The 15078-nt window shown below is 39.9% G+C and overlaps 1 protein-coding gene across 3 annotated transcripts in view; it reads left to right on the plus strand.

Annotated features, from left to right (window-relative positions):
- SLC9A9 (solute carrier family 9 member A9) overlaps positions 1-15078 on the plus strand; it is a 650964-nt gene that overhangs the window by 127547 nt on the left and 508339 nt on the right. For all 3 annotated transcript variants that reach the window (XM_075201923.1, XM_075201922.1, XM_075201924.1), the window contains exon 6: positions 10985-11090. In XM_075201923.1, coding sequence (XP_075058024.1) covers positions 10985-11090 — 106 coding nt within the window. The remainder of the gene's footprint in view (positions 1-10984; positions 11091-15078) is intronic.

Consider the following 15078-nt stretch of genomic DNA (forward strand, 5'->3'; position numbering starts at 1 on the left):
CAATGTTGTGTACAATTGATTTAGAAAGGACCCCCCACTTATCTTGTTCCATCCGCGCATGCTGTGTTGTCTTGCTGTTCTTCACACATGGGACGGCACCTGTCATGTGGTGCTTATCCCATGTGACACCGTAGCTCTCAGTGATAGGCCACACATAGGGGAGGGAGGGGGGATAATTCAAAAGGATCCACGGCCAATATGAAAGGTGGCTGGTCCCAGAGGAGGGGCCAGCCACCAAGTACTAGAGACTTGGGCTGGTCCCTGTACCTGCCCAAAATAATTTTTCTTCTGTCCCGTTCAGGGAACATGCGCCCCCTTGGGCCTTCGGCCCAGCCCGGCCCTGAGACTGACTGTTGACCGCTTCAACGTCAACAGTTCGTACCAAACGCCAATGTATCCTCCAGGTCTCCAGCCATTAAGTTAAATTTTCCATACTGACACCTCTAAATTCCCACTTTGACCATATGTCAGAGACACACACCTGACCAGCACATTGTGACAGCGTGCAGGAAGGAAGACAGGCAGACAGAAGAGTCTGCCTCTGCAGTTTACAATGTCAAATGTAAGATGGTAAGTGTGAGGGTGGGGACAAACACAGGGTTTCTAGAGGGGGGGTTTCCAAATGCTTGATTTTGGATTGAAGCAATAAAAAACAAAAAAACAATAAAACTTGCTGCCATAAGCCTGCAACAGGCACTTTTTTTAGACAAATTATTTCAATCAATTGTAACCAAAGTATAAATGTTGGTAATGACCAAACACATTTTTATCATTTGTGACGCATTTGATACTGTCCTATTATTCCACGTGCACATAACTGCCAATGAAAAAAGGTACTAGGAGCGCTGGTATGTCAGACAAATTTCATAGCTAAAAATATCACAAGACATAAATGTAAAAAATGCATATAAAATATAAGATAATAATAAAAAAAAATTAATAAATAACATATAAACACCGATGTTAACGATATAGTCTATCAGTGTAATCCAGTAATTTCATAAATGAACAATAGAATAAATATCCATTTGAATCAAAAATATCCGGATAGAGTTGTCTGCTGATATTACATAATATATGATCTCCTGGTGTTTGGTTATCCTTATATTTCACAGCGGTGATATATTCCTTTCAAAAGTGTACAGAACAATTTCCAGCATATACAGTGGTAAAAATATATGTCTATAGGATATTCCTATTAATACAGTCAGAGCCACTTTCAATGACGGCGGTTTCATCAGACCGATGATGAAATCGCCACCTAGGGGCGGAGAAACGCGTTAGATGATGTCACACACCCGGTAATAGGACTCTCTGCATATGGATCGATACTGATGTGGACAAGCCGGATGGAAAGAGTTTGGGTTGTTAATACACCTACAACTCAAGATAAGTGAAATATCAACTGTATGTGCACATACGAGCCACAATATTCTAAGATACACAGGTTATGTTAAACCCAATGTTTTTGGACAAGACTTTAAGATATCATATATCCGCTCAAGTTCCTTGTTCTAATGGTCTTTTGTAAGGACAATAGGACCGTCATTGAAAGTGGATCTGACTGTATTAATAGGAATATCCTATAGTGCCCACAGTCCTAGGAACAGGTTCAGATTATACTGATTTGCCACCTCTCATGCATTTTTCTTAGTTCTAGTAAGAGACCTTTCCTTGCCTATCACTTCAATTCATGCTGGTTCGGCTATTCATTTGCCGCGTGTTTTACTGTTTTGCCTATATTCTATTGTGCTGCTTTTGCCTTTATTTTAATGTTCTGTTTTGTGATGTACTGTTTTACTTTATACTGTCTGTATGGTGCTGCGAACCATTAGCGATTTAGGTTAATAATCTGTATGGTAGGGAATTTAAACTAAAAGCTCCACCATGGCAGGGACTGGTGAGAATGATTAAACATTGTTTATTTATTAACAGCTATTGATATAGCACATCACTTTACAGAGAATATTTCATGTCATTCACATGGGTTCCTGCACCAGTAGAGCTTGCAATCTATATTACCTACCACTTGGACACACATACTAGGGTTAATAGGCTTTATACACCACACAGATAAGCCCTTAGTCGGAATCAGTTTGATAGAAAAACAGATGGGACAATGAAAGAGAGTATCCAAAATAATCTTTCAATAATGTATGTAAATCATATATTTTTGTCTAGCTTGCCTTTAGAAGGGTAGTATATTTTTATGACAGGTCAAATTTAAAAAATGTAAAATGTATGCTTTATCGATGTTTCATCAACATTGGTAGTATACTTTTTACATAGTATTTGCTGAGCAATGATTCATCATGAATTTTACAAGAGAAGGTGGAAGATAATTTGTGAAGGTTTTCTCAAGTACAAGAGTATTAAGCTCAATTAGATTCTCTTTACACAGGTACAGTTCTCATATTAATAACCAGAAGGTGTTTTTTTGAATTGAGGTTATTCATTATTGTATCGTCAGTGCTGATGAGTGTTGTGATTTGACTAATACAAATGGGTATCTGCACATACAAGCTAGATTGACTATCTAGTATTTCTTCAAGAAAGAATATAGTAATACAGTATATACTTAGCGACATCTGGAAACTAAAGGTAGTTACTAAGCTCCATTAAAAGTTCAGTTATAAGTTACTGCAAAAACCTAGAAATCATACTATAATGAAACTATGTTTTTAAAAATGAGTGTGGTTTAACACTTTATGTATTTGTATTACTTGTATTAGTTTAGATTATTTGAATTACTGTAGACTGTGGTTCTTTTTATACGACATTTAGGGTTTAGTGGCTTTCATATGACTGTTAGCATAGAAACTGGTACATGGCAGAGGCAAAACTACCGTGGGCCATGGAGATAATTGGGACTGCTGCCCCCGCACCGTCGGGCTGCATTACGTTTATATATATATATAAAGTTATTTTTTTTCCACCGGACAGGGGCGTCGAGATGATAGGAATTGATGGTCAGTGGAAAGCAACAGGGAGCCAGTTGCGAGGCTGCTTGTTGCTGAATGGGGTTTCACTACACTGTGTGCCTTAGACAGAAAGTATTCATAGCCTGTTTGATCATCAAAAAGAAGCAATTCTACAGAACGGTGAAGGGTTGGTCTGCCACCGCAAGGTAAGTGAGGGGGCCTTAATGAGAATCCTAGGGGGGGATGCAATGAGGGGGGCAAAGTGTGATACATGGAGGGGGGCACAATGAGAGACATTGAGGTGGGGTCACAGTGAGGGACATGGAGAGGGGCACAGTGAGGGACATGAAGAGAGGCACAGTGAGATACATGGAGGGTGGGTACAGTGTGATACATGGAGAGTGGCACTGTGTGATACATGGAAGGGGGGCACAGTGTGATACATGGAGTGAAGCACAGTATGAACCAGACGGGGGCCAGGGGAACAGTGTGATACAGGCAGGGCTGCCAAGAGGAATTCAGGGCCCTGGTACAACAAATTCATGGGGCCCCCCTTATAGTTGAGTAAGCAATAAAAATTTGCCCGCCTAACTGCGGCGCAAAATTTTTCAGAGGTCTGGTCACGCGATTGGGGGCGTGGCAATGCACCATTGGGGCGTAGCTAGCACATCAAAATCACTAGGTCCTGAATTCACCGGAGCGTGACATTTGTCCAAGCACTCCTGACTTTCAGGACATCTAGCACCCTTGTGTAGTATAGGAAGAATGCAGTGTGTACAGAAAGAGTTCAGTCTTGGCCTGCGCCCACTGGGCTCACCAAACACTCACCGAACATTGGCATTGTCCCTACTAGAATCACAACATTTCACACACTATGCTGCTCTGTCCTACCTGTTCTTCTCACGTTTACCACATGTGGCTGCTGGTTACTTTATTTTCGGCTTGTCCGGATCCTGGAATGTTGGAGGACCTATTTAGAAAAAAATATGGCTACATTTAGAAAATTACAGCCAGCCCCACTGTTAAATCAATAGCATCCATGATTAATAATTAGGCCTTCCTCCTGCCCCAACATTAAAATAATATTCCCATTACCTCGCAAACAAAATAGCAACCATTAATTAGCCACCATCTGCCTCACACACACTATATTGCCAAAAGCTCCGTGCCATCACACACACATTACTGTGCCCCTTTATCATCACCACGCTATGCCCCTTATGATCACACTGCGCCCTCCATGCTTTTGTCCCTTTCTTCATCCCCCTGTGCCATGCTGTCTTTGCCCCCTCCTTTCATCATCTCCCTGTGCCATGCTGCCTTTGTCCCTCTTTTCTTTATCCCCTTGTGCCATGCTGCTTTTGTCCCTCCTTTCTTTAATCCCCTGTGCCATGCTGCTTTTGTCCCTCTTTTCTTTATCCCCCTGTGCCATTCTGATTTTGTCACTCTTTTCTTTAACCCCCTGTGCCCGGCTGTTTTTGTCCCTCCTTTCTTTAACTCCCTGTGCTATGCTGCTTTTGTCCCTCCTTTCTTTATCCCCTGTGCCATGCTGCTTTTCTCCCTCTTTTCTTTATCCCCCTGTGCCTCTCTGCATTTCTTCTTCCTTTCTTTAACCCTCTGTGCCATGCTGCTTTTGTCCCTCCTTTCTTTATCCCCCTGTGCCCTGCTGCCTTTGTCCCTCTTTTCTTTATCCCCTTGTGCCATGCTGCTTTTGTCCCTCCTTTCTTTAATCCCCTGTGCCATGCTGCTTTTGTCCCTCTTTTCTTTATCCCCCTGTGCCATTCTGATTTTGTCCCTCTTTTCTTTATCCCTCTGTGCCTCTCTGCATTTCTTCTTCCTTTCTTTAACCCCCTGTACCATGCTGCTTTTGTCCCTCCTTTCTTTAACCCCCTGTGCACCTCTGCATTTCTCCTACCTTTGTTTAACCCCCTGTGCCTCTCTGCGTTTCTCTTTCCTTTGTTTAACCCCCTGTGCCTCTCTGCGTTTCTCCTTCCTTTGCTTAACCCCCTGTGCCTCTCTGTGTTTCTCCTTCCTTTGTTTAACCCCCTGTGCCTCTCTGCATTTATCCTTCCTTTGTTTAACCCCCTGTGCCTCTCTGCATTTCTCCTTCCTTTGTTTAACCCCCTGTGCCTCTCTGCATTTCTCCTTCCTTTGTTTAACCCCCTGTGCCTCTCTGCGTTTCTCCTCTTTCACTTAACTCTGTACTGCTTTCTTTCATCTTTATTTTCTTTTCTTCTCTCTGTCTTCTGTCTTCTTCTATGCGCGGCTCTTCACTGGATGTCGAGCGTGACGTGATGACGTCACACCTGACATTCATTGCAAACAGAGAGGGGAAGAGGGACGCCGGCACAGCAATCATGTGAGTATTTCTATTAGAGATGAGCGCACTCGGATTTCTGAAATCCGAGCCCACCCAAACATTGCGGATCCGAGCCGGATCCAAGACAGATCCGGTTATTCCCGCCAATTGCAAAACTGAAAGCGAGGCTCTGAGTCATAATCCCGCTGTCGGATCTCGCGATACTCGGATCCTATAAATTCCCCGCTAGTCGCCGCCATCTTCACTCGGGCATTGATCAGGGTAGAGGGAGGGTGTGTTAGGTGGTCCTCTGTCCTGCTATATCTCGTGCTGTTCAGTTCTGTGCTCTGCTCTGTGTTCTGCTCAGTCCAGTGGTGCTGTGTCCTGTGCTCTGTCCTTCTGAGTTCAGTGGTGCTGCTGGGTCCTGTGCTGTGTCCTGTTCAGTCCAGTGGTGCTGTGTCCTGTGCTCTGTCCTTCTGAGTTCAGTGGTGCTGCTGGGTCCTGTGCTGTGTCCTGTTCAGTCCAGTGGTGCTGTGTCCTGTGCTCTGTCCTTCTAAGGGCATTGTTATTTCCCCATTATTCCCAAATTATAAAAAATTTCAAAAATAGTTATAAAAAAAATTACAAAAAAAGTAATTCTAAAAAAAAATAATAATAATAAAAAAAAAATATCTCAAAACAATCCTGCAGTATAAGTCCATTGGTACTGCTATATTACAAAGTTCACTGACTCAGCAGTATAAGTCTAGTGGTACTGCTATATTACAAAGTTCACTGATTTTGCAGTATAAGTCCAGTGGTACTGCAATATTACAAAGTTCACTCATACTGCAGTATAAGTCCATTGGTACTGCAATATTACAAAGTTCACTCATTCTGCAGTATAAGTCCAGTGGTACTGCAATATTACAATGTTCACTCATTCTGCAGTATAAGTCCATTGGTGCTGCAATATTACAAAATTCACTCATTCTGCAGTATAAGTCCAGTGGTACTGCAATATTACAAAGTTCACTCATTCTGCAGTATAAGTCCATTGGTACTGCAATATTACAAAGTTCACTCATTCTGCAGTATAAGTCCATTGGTATAGCAATATTACAAAGTTCACTCATTCTGCAGTATAAGTCCAGTGGTACTGCTGTATAACTCCAATCCAGTGGTACTCTCCTGTGCCGCATATAATTTTTAAAGGCTTTGCAGAGTGTGTGTAGTTATGTATAACAGGTTTTAAGAAGAGGCACAACACTGACAACCTGTTAGAGAAACTGAGGGAAATAATCTCTCTGTGGCTCACCCCACTTAGACTCTCCTGGGGATTCGAATAACTGCCATTTCTATTACTACCTTCTTTCTTTCTATATTTAAAAAAAATAAAAAATGTAATTTCTATTACTACGTTAATTGTTTGTGCAGTCACAAAAAAGAGGAACTGCGCCCTTAACTGCTATGTTGGTTTTAGACGTCCATCCGGTGTCCGCCATCTGTGCACTGGAATTCAGACCAGTTGAGTGTTTTTTTATATTGTGGGGACCACTTCACTACGCAGTCCAGATACTTTTTTGGTGGAATTGAGACCAGTTGAGGGTGATATATTTTGGCCCCGGTACCAAATTGGGTACATGCGTTCCACTGCGGAAGTTAAGTGCTGAGGGTCCTGAGAACAGGTAAGTTCACTCGAGTATAAGCTGAGGGGGGCTTTTTCAGCATCAAAAATGTGCTGAATAAGTCGGCTTATACACAATTACATACGGTAAGCGCATTGGAGCTAAGCACTGAACATATTAAACATTATTTACCCAGTATATATTCCCTCATGATCACACATTACCACAGCCCAGATGGGGCCATGTACTTTTCTTTTCCTGTGTCCAAATAGGGGGAAAGAGATCCTGTGTGTGTCTGTTTGAACCATCTTCTCCAAAAAGGCCTTTGTCGTAAGAAAAGTTATTACAAAACATATGTGGTAGTGGCTGATGTACATGATTAGCAGCTAAGTCTATGTAAATGTATTTGGCCTCACAGCTCTCTTTAAACACGGGGTTGTCTATTTCTATCAGAGTGCCGGCTAAACTCTAGTCAAGCCCAGGTGTGCCAGTTGGGTGTGTGGAGGGCAACTTCATGGGGCCCCCCTTATAGTTGAGCTTGGTAAAAAAAGTCAGCGCAAAACTGTGAGTAATCGTACAATTGGGTGCGTGGCGATGCATCATTGGGGGCGTGTCTAGCAGGTGAAAAGCACTAGGCCACTCTCTTACAGAAAAATGCATTACTCACACATGCCCACTCTGCCCAGCAGCTTTGCTCACATATGTCCCCTCTGCCCACATGCTTTAATCACACTTGCCCCCTCTCTGCCCAGCAGCTATAGTCACAAATGCCCCCTCTCCAGCACACCTTATTCCCCACTGCACAGCACACAGGACGGGAAGATATCCAGCAGCCCGCCTGCACTGAGTACCATGTGAACGCTGCAGTCATATGACCTGGTGTCTGAAGGTACCTGAGCTGAAGGGGATTTAGCCACTACCGGATTTAGCCATCATCCATCGTCTGCTTTACTGAAGCAGCTTCAGCGCCGGCATGCCAGACAAAAGTGGTCAGCGTGCCACGTCTGGCACGCGTGCCGGGGGTTGCCGACCCCTGGCCTAGGAAAATAGTTTATTTTTGATAATGACAAACTCTGGATGGAAAATTATTTATTATATATAATCCTTTTCATGCAGAATTGTTAGCGTGATAACAATCACAATAAGTTTCAAACAATGAGCATAAAATTGAATGTGTGAAAATCCATGGCAGATTATAATAGAGTATTGGAGGTGGTAGTTTTGTGCCCAGTGTGTTAAAGGGTCCCTTGGGTGTAACCTTGAGGATCTTGGAGCTTGCCATTCTTACAGCTTTTTGCAAAATAGTTGGAGTATATGGTTTGCTGTCTATATTAATACACTTAGAGGGCCTGGTTCATTAAGGAAAGTTAAGTACCAAAATTGAGTAAGTAGTCTCCTGGACAAAACCATGTTACAATGCAAAGGGTGCAAATTAGTTTTCTATTTTGCACACAAGTTAAATACTGTCAATTTTTTCATGTAGCACACTAATATCAACTTTAAATTTAAGTGTACAAATAAGCTACCAAGTATTTGTGTGCTACATGAAAAAATTGACAGTATTTAACTTGTGTGCAAAATAGAAAACTAATTTGCACCCTTTGCATTGTAACATGGTTTTGTCCAGGAGATTACTTACTCAATTTTTTTTACTTTAACTTTAATGAATCAGGCCCACAGTGAGTAATTGGCTGCTTATTCTAAAGAAAATTTGAACTCAAACGTGTTCAGAAGGGAATATTAAAAAAAAAAAATAAGTGTCAGTGAGTGAACACGCCCATAAAGTGTGTAACGAGGACCCATAGCTTGAGAACAGGGCAATGTTTCTCACTTGCTACATTCCAGGTATTTTTTATTTAGATAAGTACGTTTCCATAGAAATAAAGGGTCACTTGGCACATAGTGTAGGGGAGCTTCCTTGATTACAAAGAAATGGGTTCAATATGTAGATATGGGTTCAATATGTAGATATGTAGATATGTCAAAGCCTGGGCTTTATTGAACAAAATATTCCTGAATATTTTTAGATTTTATTATGTGGCTGTCCTATTAATTACAATATTGTTAACAGAAGAATTGATACAAAGAGGTAAAATTGCATATTTTAAGACTTAGTAGCAGAACCATCATGCAGTTTGCCTCAAGTGATACCTTTGTATTGTATCCCATGCATGTTCTTTTTTATATCACTACATATGGTCTACATTGTAATTTATAATTTATAAGTTCTGATAAAAATAACTAATGTACCTAAAATAACCAACCACGATCTTGCAGTTTCCAAAGTAACACTACTCTGAACAGATTGCTAGATGCACACACTGGGCCATAACCATAGTTTTCTGGTCATTGTATGAAGCTGACCATACATCTGCCTATCCTGCTGCTCAGTCCCAGTGTTGATTGGCAGGATTTGGAGAGAACACATTGAGATGTCTTAGTAGTGTTGGCAGAAGATCGCTTACAGGGTCATATAGGGCTTGATTCATGTTCAGATGCAACCTGTATGCAACTTGCGTTTAAAAGATGAGCATGGAACTTGAGTGTAGTTCCAACCGTATTTGAATCCAAGCAGATCTCGAAATATGTTTCACTTTGAATCTGGGTGTAAGTACACTCTGTTTGAACAGTATATGCCGTATGTTAACAGACAGAAAACAGTGCAAGATATGTACAAGATATGTACATGATTATGTGCAATATAAAGTCCTATCAGAAAGCATGCGAAAAAAATTTCTATAAAATAATAATACTAAAATCATTAATAAAAATGTTTTAATTTTATTTATTTTTGCATGCGTACTGTACATACAGTGCATTTTTATATACTCTATTACTAGCATATAAATGTTCTTTGCTATCCAGTGTCATGCATACATGTAGTTATTAATACAAAAACAATGGTAGTGATAATCATCATTATCAGTTGGCACTTATTCATGTCTTGTCGCATCCACCCCATCCTGCCCTTCCAGTCATGACAGTCATATGTGTCATTTGCGTTCAGACATGAATTGCATGCAATTGCGTTCATTGTGTAATGACCGTTTCTGAGAATGCACAGAGCGATTTCATGCTAGATACGGCATGCAGTGAGACTTACATCCGAACATGAATTAGGGCCATAGTCTTTTTCTCATTGGTTTTGAGCAGTTCATTCTGGTGGGGGTTTTTTATGACTACACATGTAGCAACGTTGAGCCAGTTTACAGATATCGGCACTGATATTGCTTAATGTGTCCTTTGTTGTCCATGGTGAAGAGTGGTGTAAATAATCATAATAAAATTAAATGTTACTTTTTATAGAAGCTTTATTAGAAATTTGAGTAAAATTAATCTATTTTATATGAAGCATGAATGTAAAATTGAGTCTTAAGTGAACCAATCACCTACATACTGTGGGTCCTTAAACAGTGTTCACGAGAATGAACCATGGTTAAATCTCTGTTTTATGATAGTGGAGTCTCTACTCTGCATTTCTGAAAAAAATTAACCCTGTTTATTTTCCAGAAAACAAATGTTATATTTTATTCTGTAACCACATATATTTCTCATTTTATTTGTTATTTAGTTTTACTTTAAAAGAGAGACTAAGAAAATTCCAGGCATAATGTGTAACCTATGCATAATTCCTGACATTAACATTTATAGAGCATAGCAAACCGCACAGTCAAGTATCCTTTTCTTGCCTCATTAACAACTCGTTAGTACTATGGGCCATTGCACATGATAGTAATGTAATGGAAACAGACATCTAGGATAATGCAACCCTGGTTGGCTTCAATGAGGACAGTGCTGTGATTAACGACTGTTATAGTTGGCGCCATTAAATGTTAGGAACACGGCTTAGTGAACCTTAACTTGAGCAAAATTTATTTAGGATTGGAAAATTGCGGAAAATTGAAGGATAACTGAACAGGAGATGTCAGGAACTGTGAACACACTCACATTTGTTACAAGCTGTTTTAATCTTCTTTTGACTGATTTATAGAATATTAGTATCTGAATGTGAATATATCAAGGCACTGGCTTGTCACAGTGCAAAGGCCACTGGCTGCGGTCCAGCTACGATATATGTCCATTGTCGTATTTCTCCTTGTCATTGATGGCATAATTATAAAAATAATTACTAAGCGCTTTTGCTTGGATTATTTCAGTGACGGTGCTGGCTATTTTCCATGAACTACACGTGGATACTGATTTGTACACCCTGCTCTTTGGAGAGAGTGTCCTCAACGATGCTGTTGCCATTGTCCTCACATAGTAAGTACTCCATATCATTGCCAAAGTCAACATAGAAAAAAAATATTTTGCATTATTTTAGTTTGTAAACAATTGTTCAACTCTAAACAAAACGAAAGATGAACTGTAAAACACATTGCATTGGGTGTACATGGTTGTATATAAAGAGAGATAGTAAGGTTTGTATTTCTGGTAAGATCATTTTTGGTACAGTAATACATAAAGGAAGCGATCTAAAACTAGCATGTACATGACAGTATATGTATACGCATTCATTCAACATACTTCAACAAACACCAGCAGATGGAGCTTCAGCCGTGCTATCCCCTCTGATCCCAGTATATTCCCTCTGATCCCAGTATATAGTCCTGATTTAATAAGGAGCCCTGTGTGCCACGTAAGTGGGATGATGTCCGTCTAAAACGCTGCATAAACAAGAGTGAGCATTATAATGTTACCATACTTTGTGTACTTCTCCTCTACCACTTGCCTCTGACTGTAGCCTATAGTTACAGGTAGAGAGAATAGTATAATTTGTATAACCACTAAAGATTGTGATTGTGTCTTTGAAAATCAGACTCATTCTTCTTTATTTTTCAATATTTAGTATTCAGTAAGGAAAGTGAATCTATTTCCAATAAGTGGATTTTCCCCGATGACTTCAGAAACGTTTGTACAAACAATCTGTCTCGTGCTAGCACACACTAGCATGCAAAAGTTTACAATCACTAATAAATTTATTGGTTTTTGAAAATATTATTACCATTAAATTGTCCTGAAAATATAGTCAATACATTGATAATGTCATAACTTTACATTAAAGAATCTTCTATTTGCAGCAATTAGAGCTTTGCAGACATTTGAAACTCTAGTCAGTTTTTGAAGATATTCAGGGGAAATTTGTGCCACAACTTCTATAGTTCTTCCCAGAGGTGCGACTGTCTTGTAGGGTATTATTCCCAGAGGTGCGACTGTCTTGTAGGGTATTACTCTCAGAGGTCTTGTATTTTTCACAGACCGTACAAGGCTACTCCTGAGGAAGGTTAACATTTAATTAATCCTAGTATGTAATGTTGCTTTACTATAATGTGTGCATTCAAAATACTTAAACAAAATTTCAGCTTACTAATTTATCCTCTTAAGATAACATGAATGATTTTCGTAGACTGTCCAAGGGCTGTGTGAATCCATTCTTAAAAAGGACCCATTGCCTATCCACAGTGAAGGCGGGTTTGGTATGAAATGTCTACATTCATTATATCGACATTGAAAATGTCTACATGTTCATAAAGTCTACACATTTAAAATGTCGCCATTCCTAATGTCTACACGTGCAAAACGTCAACATCTAAAATGTTGATTTGTGACATTGTTGACATGGTCATAATGTCTGCACATTTAAAATGTTGACATACAAAATGTTTGCGCATGCAAAATCTCGACATCTAAAATGTTAGCACATTTAGAAGCTAGTATAGTGTTGCGTATGAGGGTGTTTTACTCTGCCAAGCCAAGGATCCCTGGATTTATTGGAGATGAAGAGCCTGGATCTAGGTGAGAAATAAAGAGAAGCATAGAATTTTACATCATATAAGAACCACTTGGCCCATTAAGTCTGCCCATTTTTTAACCTGTGGTAACCCCAAACCATATTTGATCATTAGTTCTTTGTAAGGATATCCTTATGTCTATCCCAAGCATGTTTAAATGAGGGATGTTTTGGGTGTTCGATTTCAAATAAAATCATTTTTACACTTGTATCTGTGCTTTATTTAAATTTTTCCTTATTGCACTACAGGTTCCAGTGGACCTTGGGTGCCAGGGCATGCTAGCACTTGTGGTTCCTAACTGCCAGCATGCCCTGGAAGCCATGGGTATGCTGCTTTTTGTAGTACTGTAAGCGCTAGCATGCCCAAATACTCCACCTAATGGCAGCCTGGGCATGCTAGGACCTGTAATGCACCAGGGCTAATTCATTTATACATGTAATAAATTAATATTACCCCACACCCACTGCCCCAGGTTTGTGGGAAGAGATCTAGTCCTATCAGTGTGGGGCTGGATAAATCTAGGGTGTGGGGAGCCCACATTTTTTTTTACAGATCTGATCTCCGTAGGAACTCCAGTCTTGTGCTGGTTTGGCATTATGTCAGAGGGTCCCCATGCTGCAGGTTTCCCTGCGATGGTGCCAGAAGCCAGGCTGGCAGAGTCTAGCGCTGGAAATAGTAAATGTGGGGTGACACCCTCCAGTGTTGCTAGTACCTGTCTAGGCTGGCAGCACTAGAGTTAGTTAAGCTGCATGTCTCTTAAATATTGCTTCAGTCTATAAAATAGTGGCCACTTCCCTGTGTACAAGCGATAGGGCATCTTTAAGGAGTAGCTTACACTGTAGCTTTGGGGTGGGTAAATTAAAAGGTAATTAAAAATGAATAAATTTTTTTACCAAAAGGAATGTAGTTTGACTCTACACCAGTGAAGATTTATTTGGAAGTGATAGGTCCATTCTACTAACCATCTGTCTGTTACCTCTATCTCATCCTGGCCTGTTCAGTGTGGGGAGTTTTCAGTAATATACAGCTGTTCTGATATATTCAACTAGAGACGGTTCCAAAAGATGTTACATTTCCTCATTAGTATGGAAGACAGGACAGGGTGAGTAATCCCTTCTTATTGCATTCCTTCCCCAGACAAATACCTCAAGGATAAACTGATCATTTTTAAGAACAAACATTTTTTTCCATGTCTGAATGCGATATACCTGGCTTTACAAAGTATTCATATCCTCTTACAAAATGGATGGGTTTTTTTTATTTGTAAAAAAATTAATACAATACTTTCCAAACTAAATCTGTTTGGTTGCATTTATGCCTTTTGATTATCTATTAACAGTGATGTGTATTTTCTGCATTACCTGTGCCTGATACTGACTCTGCAAGGGATATATTCATTTTTAGAATTTGTCTGAGCAGCAAAGGGCATGTACCTGTTCCACTTTATGGCTTTGATTCAAAGCATTTGTTATCCTGATTTATGTTGCTTATTGAATTACTGTAGTAGCAACAGCCTGTTGGTTCCAGATATTGTGCATCAGGATGTAGTCACTCGTCTCGAAACAACGCTGATATAGTGTTAGATTTGTTTTCTCATTTTCCAACTGTTGCCCCTCAAAATAACTCAAATTCAGTTTAAAGTCTCACATTTCAGCCTTTCATTCTTCGTAAACAAGAAATGGATTGGAAAATCTATTGAAATCTCCTTCTTTAAAAACAGACGGTCTGCCAGCACTTGCACTTAACACAATTAATGCTTGATGGCAAGATACAATGAGCTGGAATGCAATATTGATCGTTTTAGTGGACTGTGTTCTGTATGTGTTTCGGATGCCTTAGGACAATGTAGGAAATGGATAATTGACCATTGAGCAATTCTACATTTGTTAAATGGGGTTAGTGAAATATTCTGTAAGCAATACAGTTCGGCAGAATAACCTCTAAGTTAACGTCTAGTCTGTGGCTGGAGTTTATAGCTGGAATGACTGTCTAATCGAGTTTGATGAATCCCCCCAGTGATTTAATACTGAAATGCACTTCTATTTCAAGAAACAGTACATTAAGTCAGGTGTGGTACAAGATTAGATAGACACTGTGATGATGACACATAAGGCAGGTGAAAATGTATTTTAATACAGTGACTTGCATGATTTTAGGGATGTTACATCCTCCAATAGATTATGTGCTTAGCACAACTGTATAAATGACTGATCAAAATACAGAGGAAGCTAAATTGCTCATGGTAAACAGTTCCACACACTCGTTGACAGTATTTTATTTGCTTGATTGTAACATTGTATGTAAATAGCTCTCAAAATAGTGAAAGCCACTTTTGACTACTGCCATTCACATACCCCAGGGCGTATATCAGAGTGTCCAAAATTCCTGCTCTGTAACTTCACATGAAGATGGGGCGAGTGAGCCTAGGAACAGCATATCTCTTTGATCTAAATTTAAAC

The sequence above is a fragment of the Mixophyes fleayi genome, chromosome 3 (assembly GCF_038048845.1).
Source record: "Mixophyes fleayi isolate aMixFle1 chromosome 3, aMixFle1.hap1, whole genome shotgun sequence".
In the NCBI taxonomy this organism is placed as follows: domain Eukaryota; kingdom Metazoa; phylum Chordata; class Amphibia; order Anura; family Limnodynastidae; genus Mixophyes; species Mixophyes fleayi.